We start from the raw sequence: 12,239 nt of genomic DNA, 5'->3' as shown, positions 1-12,239 counted from the left end.
GTTCACGACTGACACTACAGACTCGGATTTTTAAATCAGCAGTGCGCTACGCGATTTCTTTTTAACGTACACTACGCAGGAAAACCGCACTACGCGACGAGCAGTTCACGACTGACACTACAGACTCGGATTTTTAATGTAGCAGTGCGCTACGCGATTTCTTTTAAACGTACACTACCGGGACAACCGCACTACGCGACGAGCAGTTCACGACTGACACTACAGACTCGGATTTTTGAAGTAGCAGTGCGCTACGCGATTTCTTTTTAACGAACACTACGCGGAAGAACCGCACTACGCGACGAGCAGTTCACGACTATCACTACAGATTCTGATTTTTAAATCAGCAGTGCGCGACGCGATTTTTTTTAACGTGTCCTATGCAGGACAACCGCACTCCGCGACAAACACTTATCGACTGACACTACGAAACTCGGATTATTCAAAAGGCACTACGCGACGCGATTTCTTTTTAACGTACACTACCGGGACAACCGCACTACGCGACGAGCAGTTCACGACTGACACTACAGACTCGGATTTTTAAAGTAGCAGTGCGCTACGCGATTTCTTTTTAACGTACACTACCGGGACAACCGCACTACGCGACGAGCAGTTCACGACTGACACTACAGACTCGGATTTTTAAAGTAGCAGTGCGCTACGCGATTTCTTTTTAACGAACACTACGCGAGAGAACCGCACTACGCGACGAGCACTACACAACTGACACATCGAGACTTGGATTTTTAAAGTAGCAGTGCGCTACGCGATTTCTTTTTAACGAACACTACGCGGAAGAACCGCACTACGCGACGAGCAGTTCACGACTATCACTACAGATTCTGATTTTTAAATCAGCAGTGCGCGACGCGATTTTTTTTAACGTGTCCTATGCAGGACAACCGCACTCCGCGACAAACACTTATCGACTGACACTACGAAACTCGGATTATTCAAAAGGCACTACGCGACGCGATTTCTTTTTAACGTACACTACCGGGACAACCGCACTACGCGACGAGCAGTTCACGACTGACACTACAGACTCGGATTTTTAAAGTAGCAGTGCGCTACGCGATTTCTTTTTAACGTACACTACCGGGACAACCGCACTACGCGACGAGCAGTTCACGACTGACACTACAGACTCGGATTTTTGAAGCAGCTGTGCGCTACGCGATTTCTTTTTAACGAACACTACGCAGGAGAACCGCACTACGCGACGAGCACTTCACGACTGACACTACAAACTCGGATTTTTAAAGTAGCATTGCGCTACGCGATTTCTTTTTAACGAACACTACGCGAGAGAACTGCATTACGCGACGAGCACTACACAACTGACACTTCGAGACTTGGATTTTTAAAGTAGCAGTGCGCTACGCGATTTCTTTTTAACGTACACTACCGGGACAACCGCACTACGCGACGAGCAGTTCACGACTGACACTACAGACTCGGATTTTTGAAGCAGCTGTGCGCTACGCGATTTCTTTTTAACGAACACTACGCGAGAGAACCGCACTACGCGACGAGCACTTCACAACTGACACTTCGAGACTTGGATTTTTAAAGTAGCAGTGCGCTACGCGATTACTTTTTAACGTACACTACCGGGACAACCGCACTACGCGACGAGCAGTTCACGACTGACACTACAGACTCGGATTTTTAAATCAGCAGTGCTCTACGCGATTTCTTTTTAACGTACACTACGCAGGAAAACCGCACTACGCGACGAGCAGTTCACGACTGACACTACAGACTCGGATTTTTAATGTAGCAGTGCGCTACGCGATTTCTTTTAAACGTACACTACCGGGACAACCGCACTACGCGACGAGCAGTTCACGACTGACACTACAGACTCGGATTTTTAAATCAGCAGTGCGCTACGCGATTTCTTTTTAACGTACACTACGCAGGAAAACCGCACTACGCGACGAGCAGTTCACGACTGACACTACAGACTCGGATTTTTAAAGTAGCAGTGCGCTACGCGATTTCTTTTAAACGTACACTACCGGGACAACCGCACTACGCGACGAGCAGTTCACGACTGACACTACAGACTCGGATTTTTGAAGCAGCTGTGCGCTACGCGATTTCTTTTTAACGAACACTACGCGAGAGAACCGCATTACGCGACGAGCACTACACAACTGACACTTCGAGACTTGGATTTTTAAAGTAGCAGTGCGCTACGCGATTTCTTTTTAACGTACACTACCGGGACCACCGCACTACGCGACGAGCAGTTCACGACTGACACTACAGACTCGGATTTTTGAAGCAGCTGTGCGCTACGCGATTTCTTTTTAACGAACACTACGCAGGAGAACCGCACTACGCGACGAGCACTTCACGACTGACACTACAAACTCGGATTTTTAAAGTAGCATTGCGCTACGCGATTTCTTTTTAACGAACACTACGCGAGAGAACTGCATTACGCGACGAGCACTACACAACTGACACTTCGAGACTTGGATTTTTAAAGTAGCAGTGCGCTACGCGATTTCTTTTTAACGTACACTACCGGGACAACCGCACTACGCGACGAGCAGTTCACGACTGACACTACAGACTCGGATTTTTGAAGCAGCTGTGCGCTACGCGATTTCTTTTTAACGAACACTACGCGAGAGAACCGCACTACGCGACGAGCACTTCACAACTGACACTTCGAGACTTGGATTTTTAAAGTAGCAGTGCGCTACGCGATTACTTTTTAACGTACACTACCGGGACAACCGCACTACGCGACGAGCAGTTCACGACTGACACTACAGACTCGGATTTTTAAATCAGCAGTGCTCTACGCGATTTCTTTTTAACGTACACTACGCAGGAAAACCGCACTACGCGACGAGCAGTTCACGACTGACACTACAGACTCGGATTTTTAATGTAGCAGTGCGCTACGCGATTTCTTTTAAACGTACACTACCGGGACAACCGCACTACGCGACGAGCAGTTCACGACTGACACTACAGACTCGGATTTTTGAATCAGCTGTGCGCTACGCGATTTCTTTTTAACGAACACTACGCAGGAGAACCGCACTACGCGACGAGCACTTCACGACTGACACTACAAACTCGGATTTTTAAAGTAGCAGTGCGCTACGCGATTTCTTTTTAACGTACACTACCGGGACAACCGCACTACGCGACGAGCAGTTCACGACTGACACTACAGACTCGGATTTTTGAAGCAGCTGTGCGCTACGCGATTTCTTTTTAACGAACACTACGCAGGAGAACCGCACTACGCGACGAGCACTTCACGACTGACACTACAAACTCGGATTTTTAAAGTAGCATTGCGCTACGCGATTTCTTTTTAACGAACACTACGCGAGAGAACCGCATTACGCGACGAGCACTACACAACTGACACTTCGAGACTTGGATTTTTAAAGTAGCAGTGCGCTACGCGATTTCTTTTTAACGTACACTACCGGGACAACCGCACTACGCGACGAGCAGTTCACGACTGACACTACAGACTCGGATTTTTGAAGCAGCTGTGCGCTACGCGATTTCTTTTTAACGAACACTACGCGAGAGAACCGCACTACGCGACGAGTACTTCACAACTGACACTTCGAGACTTGGATTTTTAAAGTAGCAGTGCGCTACGCGATTACTTTTTAACGTACACTACCGGGACAACCGCACTACGCGACGAGCAGTTCACGACTGACACTACAGACTCGGATTTTTAAATCAGCAGTGCGCTACGCGATTTCTTTTTAACGTACACTACGCAGTAAAACCGCACTACGCGACGAGCAGTTCACGACTGACACTACAGACTCGGATTTTTAAAGTAGCAGTGCGCTACGCGATTTCTTTTAATCGTACACTACCGGGACAACCGCACTACGCGACGAGCAGTTCACGACTGACACTACAGACTCGGATTTTTGAAGCAGCTGTGCGCTACGCGATTTCTTTTTAACGAACACTACGCAGGAGAACCGCACTACGCGACGAGCACTTCACGACTGACACTAAAAGACTCGGATTTTTCAAACTGCACTACACTAGCGACAGAATATGCAGTTTATCTCTCCTATGTTTTCACTTGTCGCTTGTCGCTCGTCGCTAGCAGCGACATATTCTGAGACGGGTTCTGAATGTAGGAACGAAGGAAACGGGTAATCGCTAGCAGCAATCGCATAATGGTTTCTTAGGGGTAGTGACTGTGGTGTCGTGTTATGGTGTATGACATTTGAATTTAATTTGCATGTATAAAAAAATTGTGAATATTCAAATAATAATCAAAAATTATGAGGTATGCACATATATTGAATGAGGAATTAATAAAGGTTTCATATATATTTGAAATGAATGTGTTTTCTTAAATCCTTGTTATGAAAATATTTCCTTCATTTTCCTATATAGCATGAGAGGATGAAAATTATATAGTTCATATATCAGAAAATAATAATTTACATTAGTAAAGTTATAATTATCCTTAGTTTGATAATTTTATTAGTAAAATTCATTGTTGCTACATGTTACTCATAATAAAACTTAATTGAATTTATTTTATAATAAAAATGTTACAATTTAAGATTCTGTTTTTAGTAAGAAATCTGTACAGGGTGAGGAACTTAAACCGCCCCAAAACATTAGTAGAAAAAGATGCATATCTTTTTAACTATAAGAGATATTCAATTTTTTTATATGACCTTTGCGAAAGCAAATAACAAGAGGATTCGAGAATGTCCTATGCACAAATTGAATATCTTTTATAATTAAAGAGATACTCGTCTTTCCGCATCTATATTCTAGGGCGGTATAACAGCTTCACTCTGTATATATGCCGTATTATTTTACAAGCAAAGCCTGTTTTTTGGGTTAATTATATTCAACGTTTTTTATATATTAATTACAATAATTATTCATTATATTATTTTAGCTTCATATGTATCGGCTTGCTATAATTGTGACAAATGTATTTTCAATTTGAATTTCCATCCATTTTTCAAATTTAAAATTCACACGATCCGCCTGTTCCGTTCCGTTGAATACATAGTATACAGAGCAGCGATACAGGCGATACGGGCGATACTAGCGATGTCGCTGAAAAGTTGGATAAATTCAACTTTATTTCAGTGTCGCAGAAAGTGTATACTTTATCCCACGTGACCATTTGTCGCTAGCGACGAGCGACAAGTGAAATCGTACCTTTAATGGCCAAAACAACGTCCGAAAGCACTGAGAGCTTATTATACCTAAAACACTATACTTCGTTTCTTCTCTGTGAATCACACTTACTATACATTTTGCGTGGTATAATTCAATTCTCGCCAACAAACTATACAGCGTAGTATCTTCCAACATGGCGGCCCTTTTCGACTTATTAAAATCATCCAATCCATTATTTCTTCATCTTCATCATTATGACTAAAAGAATATTCAACTAAATCATTATGTCTTCAGTCATTGAAATTAATGCCATTTTTAGAAGCAATAAAACATGCACTTCATTTGTGGAGTAACCTGCAAAAACTAGGACGATATAAGATGACATTGCGAAAATCTGTCATATTTCAATGTGGCGGGCTTGACTATATACTAAATACACAAATTGTATACATTTTATGTACATTTTGCCCACTTTGCCCTATTTATCTGTCTGGTAACTCGTTACCTAGTGCTCCGACTACCAGGTAATTTTACCTATTGGCAAGATCATATTTATCCTAGTGGTAGTACAGTCCGCTAGTGGAACAACGTACTTTTAATTTTACCAACTAGATAAATTTACCTCGAGGCTTACCAGTAGGTGGAACAACCGGCCCTTAGGGTGACTTTAACCAACCTCTATTAAACTAATTATGATTAAGTAGTGCTACCATCCATCCATATAAGCTCAATATAATGTTGGCAACGATAGAAGGTTTGACTTTAACTTCATGTAGCTCAGCGTAACAATGATTGGTGGGAGATATCTCTAGAGGAAATATAAAATAAATCCATTGGATTGAAGTTAGAAAGCGGGAAGAGGACAAAGATTTTACAAAAATTAAGCCTGGTAAGTTGTTATATTTCAAACAAAAAAAAGAGAAATAAAAGATTTAAGAATGATTAACATCACCTTTATTAGGAATTCCTTTTCTTGTCATTACTTACAAAAGACATATGAAAAATTAAGGTTGGTTAGATGTGAATAAATAGAAAGCTTTGCAAAGTTTCTTAACATACATTATTAAAATGAATATACTGACTTTTTCAGAAATGAGTTCATTTAGAAGGCTTGGTAATTTTACCAATAATGAAAAAATATTATTTGTTGAAACATTGACAAAATATGCGAATATTATAGAGTCGAAGAAGACTGATGGTATAAGTCAGAAGGAAAAATGCAAAGCTTGGGGTGAACTTACCAAAGATTTCAATAAATATTTTCCACATAGCGATAGAAACGAAACCAGTTTGAAGAATCTATGGAACAACATGAAAAGTTCTACAAGGAAGCATTTTGCAAAATTGAAGAAGGAAACTTATGCAACAGGTAATTTCATATAATACACAAATTATTATTCATTTGTTATGAATAATAAACAATTTCATGCAAATAAATTGACAATTTTTGTAGGTGGTGGAACTTGCAATGTTAAGCCAAATATTCTATATGATAAAGTACATGAAATTATAGAATTATCTGTTGATGGGCTTCAAAATCCATTAGATTCAGATTGTATTAGGGGAGAAAATATAATAGAAGAGTGTGATGAGAATATAGACCCAGAGATTGTTGATCCAGATGACCCGGTATTTCAGGTAAGTAGTTTAAAATCTGTATAATAATGTATAGTTTACAATTAATGAATGCTGGTAGTGATAATTAAATATATAGCTTCGTTTTGAATTTATTATAGTACCTAGTTGATAATGAGGAAATAGAACCATGGAGTAAGTGGAATCCTCGAAAAATTGAAATCACCTTTAAGCGAACCTTTAGTCAGGGCCATTGGAGGTGGGATACAAAGCTCATCTTCATCCAGTAATGCAAAAGACAAATTTGCAGGTGCAAAAAAGAAGAAACGTGCTACAATACTCGAAGAAAATTTGCTGCAAAGCAAAATTGAATTAACAAATTTGATGCAAAAGCACATGTCTGAGAAAGCTCTACTTGAAAAAAAGATACTAGAAGCTCAATTACGTAAAGAGGAGTTAAATGTTATTTTAGTAGAATCAGAAGCACTAATAAAGCATTACAGGTAAGGGCTATTTTGAATTCCGTCCTGCAATCAATTAATATTATACACCAAATGAAATTGGATATTCTTTTAGCCTGAATACATCATAGAAGATACCTCGTAAGATATATTTGCAGGGTCCAGCATGTAGAAATTGCTTTGTTAAAGGAACGTATTTCTTTGCGATATTTTATTTACTTATTACATTAAACTGTGATATTTGATTAGCATGTGTTATGTTTGAAATATTTTTAAATGATAAACGAAATTTACGCATCAAAGTTCCTATAATATTCATTATAACATAAATTTATGTTAAAGAGTCATTAATTTTTTATTACGTAATATTCTATTAAAAGTTGAAACGTGTCATACTGTAATATAAGTTACAGTCTAAAAATGAGGTTTCTGTTACTTTATTTGCAATTATAATACTTATAAGCAGACCATTTTTAGTTATGTTCTTTTGATGTTGTCATTTTCGTTTTAAAATCGTAATGTATTTTATTTTCATAGAAATTAAATTACAATGTATACCGCAATTACTATATATTGTTGTTTCTCATTTTCGTGTTCTTTCCAAACAAGGCATATAATTGATACAGGGTATAATCTTCAGCTGATTCTGTAAAGCAAATTTAAAATGAAAATGGCAAGTTGCAATAAAATGAAGATGATTTTTCAGATGGTTTTATTACTATAGGATTTACAATAATTACAAAATCAGCTGTTAGTAAATCGCAACTCAAAGATTTGCAGAATGAGATAAAACATCAGTCTTTTTAAGTTTTTGTAAAATTTAGTACTTATTTATTATATATATTCCGACGGTCCAGAATAGACTTGCTCATGTAATTCTTGTATTCTTTTTTCAATATATTTCATTTGAATTTCGTATTACTTGTCAGACTAGCATCATAATGTAAAACAATAAATACATAGATATTTCATTAGTACTTTTTTATATATATTTTGTATTATCTTCAGTAAAGATACGATTTATAAAAAAATATCTTATTTTTTTCGCCACGAATCTTTTTTATTCGCTTGAATGTCAGATATGTCATGACACAAATTTTGTATACTTGAAAAACGCATCTCATTTTAATTAATAAGCGTTAATATAAATTCATATAAGCCTGCATGTAAAATATAAATATTAGTGTATATTATTGTATAAAAACTTCATCAGTGTCGTATAAAATGTGGAATCCAACAAAAACATACTTTTCAAAGTAATTGTCAATTAAATATAATCGTTGGTTCTCGTGTAAGTTATCATCCAACACCATATTCATATTATTATATTGTTCTGTACTAACACTTTCTACTTCCTCGCATAATCTTGTTATATTATGTAATACTGCACACGTAACAATTAGAGGTAACGTTTTTTGAGGTGTCCAGAAACGCGACCCAATTGTCAATACTGGACAAATTTTTCCGAGTACTCCAAAACTTCTTTCTATCATCGATCTGGTCCGTATATGAGATTCGTTGTACAGAAACTTCAGCCGGTGTTTGTGGATTAGCTAGAGGTGTCAGCAAATAAGGTAAGCATGGATAGCCCGTATCACCCAATAATATACTGTTGCCGAATTCTCCATTTTCGAAGCGACTTTTGATCTAGAATTGTCGAAAATAGTAGAGTCGTGAGTGGCACCTGGCCAACGTGCTACTAAGTCCATTATTTGCATTCTAGAGTTTACAATTGCCTGTACATTAATAGAAAAGAATCCTTTTCTGTTCCTATAATTTTCACTATTTTCTCCACCTTCAAGAAAGTAAATATATTGAATTACATAAATGTTTAAATCAGATAATATGCAGGAACAAATTTTAATTTATTACCGAAAGATCTAATTCTTACGTGGAAACCATCAATGGCTCCTATAACATTAATAAATCCACCAAGATTAAAGTTTTCTGCCTTCACCCTTAAAACATCTTCAGGCTCAGATGGAAACTTTATAAATTCAGCGCTTAGTTCAGCAATAGCCAATATAACTTTGTGAATTATTCCATGCGCACTACTTTCAGAGATTCCACAAAAGTCAGCTACAACGATTAAAAATGAGCCTGTTGCTATGAATCTTAGTGTTACTAAAAGCTGAATAATAGGTGGAATTCCCATGATTTCTGAAAAATAATATATTTATAGATTGACAATATGTATATGAAATCAACTAATGTAATAAAGATAACTAATATTAAATTAGTATTTCCTAATTAATATTTATAATAACTTATATATAATTAACATTAAAATAATTAATGTTTCTGTACAAGAAATTATATCTAAACTAATCAATAATCTTTTTAGTTTTACAAGTACTATCGTATATAATTACTTTTCTGTGGCATGTATTTAATCTATGTTCAATTTTTCTTAATACAAAGGAAGTCTGTTCCATGGTCAGTCGAAATCGCTTTTTGAAATCTACTTCATCGTACACATCAAACCAATTTATTCTCTCCCTGATTACTCTTGGTCGCCGATGATTATTTTGACAAAGTCGTTCATCATTTTCCAAAACTTCATGCAAAATATCGTTTTCTTGATACAACCATTGGCGTACATTTTCTTCAAAGCTCTCCATGCTGTAAAAAAATAAGAAACACTTTATATTTCAAAATTAAAAGTTTAACAGATGACAAATTATCTCATCTATCTTACTTTTCGTAGGTATTTTGAGTAATGAATAAAATGATCGATTATTTATACAAAAATAAGAAAAGGAATTCCTAAAATAAAGGTGATGTTAATCATTGTTAAATCTTTTATTTCTCTTTTTTTGTTGAAATATAACAACTTACTGGCTTAATTTTGTAAAATCTTTGTCCTCTTCCCGCTTTTAACTTCAATCCAATGGATTTATTTTATATTTCCTCTAGAGATATCTCCCACCAATCATTGTTACGCTGAGCTACATGAAGTTAAAGTCAAACCTTCTATCGTTGCCAACATTATATTGTGCTTATATGGGTGGTTGGTAGCACTACTTAATCATAATTAGTTTAATAGAGGTTGGTTAAAGTCACCCTTAGAGACCCTAATGCCAGTATAACAATGTATAAGGTATACTTTCGGGCTAAAGTAGTACTACATATGTACATATAGTTTCCGTTACATGAGCTGTATGAGTTTAGCCCGGCTACTAGCCAGCCGGGCTAGCCCGCCGCCCGGTGAACCTCACCCTTATTTTCCTAACAGCAGAGCATAGGAGATCCGTGTAGTTGACTATAGCATTCGGAATGATGGAATCTGAGAGCGCTGATTGGTCAATATTGCGTAGTACCAACATATAATAGGCCGTTACCAATAGTTGGATACGAAAAATGAGATTCATCCGCCATTTTGGTGTGGAGAAATGTTTACATGCTGATGATGCTGATCGTAGCAGAAAGAGGTGTAAAATGGAGAAATGTCAAATGTTGTCGTTACTAAAGTAAAAATTGAATACTTTGAATGAAAATGAAGAATATTCGTACTTTCCATTCATTATTTTCAATTTTTACTTTAGTAGCCTTACCATTTGACATTTCTCCATTTTACACCTCTTTCTGCTAGGATTAGCATGTAAACATTTCTCCACACCAATATGGCGGATGAATCTCAGTTTTTGTATCCAACTATTGGTAGCGGCTTATTATCTGTTGGTAGTACTACTACGTAATATTGACCAATCAGCGCTCTCAGATTCGATTATTCCGAGTGCTATAGTCAACTAACACGAATCTCCTATGCTCCGCCGGCTCCGCGTTCCGCGTGCTCCGCTGTTAGTGTAGAGTGTAGACTGCTGTAGACTAGTGTAGACCAGTGTAGACGATACCCACGATACAAATTTCCTACTTGTATACATACATGTACGAATGTACATACATATATATGTATGTTTACGCCTTACGATCAAACTATAGTTCTTTTAGACCAGCTATCAGATTTTTAAACTTAAATGTTGTGACGGAGAAGGAAAATAAGTAGTAACTATTGTAAGTTAGGCAGATTAAATAGATAAAGCAAAATAAATAGATATTTGATTATATAGATTACTATATTAGATAGAGAGTAAAACATGAAAGTTTTTGTGACAGTGGGCACTACCAAATTTGATCTTTTAATTGAAACCATCCTGTCTCCTCAATTATTGAAGGTCTAGTATTTTATAAATTACTACAACAAACATTTCTTTTGAATTTATTTTTCATATTTTTTCAGAAACTTTACAACAAAGGATATAATAAATTAACATTGCAAACTGGTGAATGTTCAATAAACATTGATGATAGGCCTCGCTGTGGCTTTAAAGAAATAACAGTTTTCAATTATTCCTTTGAAATTAAGGAATATGTTATGTCTGCAGATCTTATAATTAGTCATGCAGGAGCAGGAAGTATTCTGGATGCTCTTGAAGCTAATAAACCTTTAGTTGTTGTTACAAATTTGCATCTGATGCATAATCACCAATTAGAATTAGCTGAAGAGTTATATAAGAATAACCATTTATACTATTGCTCATGCAATAACTTAGTAAATATCATTGAGAAATTGGAATTAGAGAAATTGAAACCATTTGTTAATACAAAAAGCAAAGGTATAGCTACTTTTATTGATAAAGTGATGGGTTTTGGGTAGAAGTTTCTTTTCACATTGTTTAAAGTAAAAACAAAAAAGACTGTAACAGTTATATTTCAATTTTTAACATTGTTTACAATGAGAATTTAACATTGTAGTAATTTACTTTTATATACGTACATAAGTCTATATATATATTTTTTTAATATAATTTACAATAATTGTACATAAAATAATAAAACATTGATCTTAAATTTATATTTGAAGACAAAAAATATATAAAATTTATTTATTTGGATTGATTGGGAAAGAAATGGTTAATGGCAGCTTATATGAACTTCAAGACAATAGTTAACTTTTTATACAAAAATTAAAATAAAAGTTACTGCTGTACTGATGATGAAATAATTATATCATATTAACAATAAAATTCTTACTTT

At 36.4% G+C, this 12,239-nt stretch overlaps 2 protein-coding genes across 2 annotated transcripts; one reads left to right on the top strand and one right to left on the bottom strand.

Annotated features, from left to right (window-relative positions):
* Positions 1–8,237: 8,237 nt before the first annotated feature.
* Positions 8,238–10,191, bottom strand: LOC136784465 (putative nuclease HARBI1). The gene is made up of 7 exons (XM_066745124.1): positions 10,145–10,191; positions 9,620–9,824; positions 9,575–9,578; positions 9,075–9,362; positions 8,801–8,997; positions 8,451–8,755; positions 8,238–8,307 (listed from the first exon to the last, which is right to left on the bottom strand). The coding sequence occupies exons 1-7, from the start codon at positions 10,189–10,191 to the stop codon at positions 8,238–8,240; spliced, it is 1,116 nt and encodes a 371-aa protein (XP_066601221.1).
* A 603-nt stretch (positions 10,192–10,794) lies between these two features.
* Positions 10,795–12,216, top strand: Alg13 (Alg13 UDP-N-acetylglucosaminyltransferase subunit). The gene is made up of 2 exons (XM_066746678.1): positions 10,795–11,377; positions 11,443–12,216. Exons 1-2 carry the CDS (start codon positions 11,300–11,302, stop codon positions 11,857–11,859), a joined length of 495 nt encoding a protein of 164 aa, XP_066602775.1. The 5' UTR covers positions 10,795–11,299; the 3' UTR covers positions 11,860–12,216.
* Positions 12,217–12,239: the final 23 nt, after the last annotated feature.

The sequence above is a fragment of the Prorops nasuta genome, unplaced genomic scaffold (assembly GCF_024137725.1).
Source record: "Prorops nasuta isolate Cenicafe-Biocafe unplaced genomic scaffold, Cenicafe_Pnas_1.2 PNAS00003, whole genome shotgun sequence".
NCBI classification, from domain to species: Eukaryota; Metazoa; Arthropoda; class Insecta; order Hymenoptera; family Bethylidae; genus Prorops; species Prorops nasuta.
This window is presented reverse-complemented; position numbering and strand designations above follow the sequence as displayed.

Coding starts and splice junctions, on each gene's coding strand:
- LOC136784465 (XM_066745124.1), bottom strand. CDS start 10,191: ATGTTGGCAACGATAGAAGGTTTGACTTTAACTTCATGTAGCTCAGC. Junction 9,825..10,144: donor TTAACTTCATGTAGCTCAGC/GTAACAATGATT, acceptor ATTTTTTTACAG/CATGGAGAGCTTTGAAGAAA. Junction 8,756..8,800: donor CGGCAACAGTATATTATTGG/GTGATACGGGCT, acceptor TGACACCTCTAG/CTAATCCACAAACACCGGCT.
- Alg13 (XM_066746678.1), top strand. CDS start 11,300: ATGAAAGTTTTTGTGACAGTGGGCACTACCAAATTTGATCTTTTAATT. Junction 11,378..11,442: donor TGTCTCCTCAATTATTGAAG/GTCTAGTATTTT, acceptor ATATTTTTTCAG/AAACTTTACAACAAAGGATA.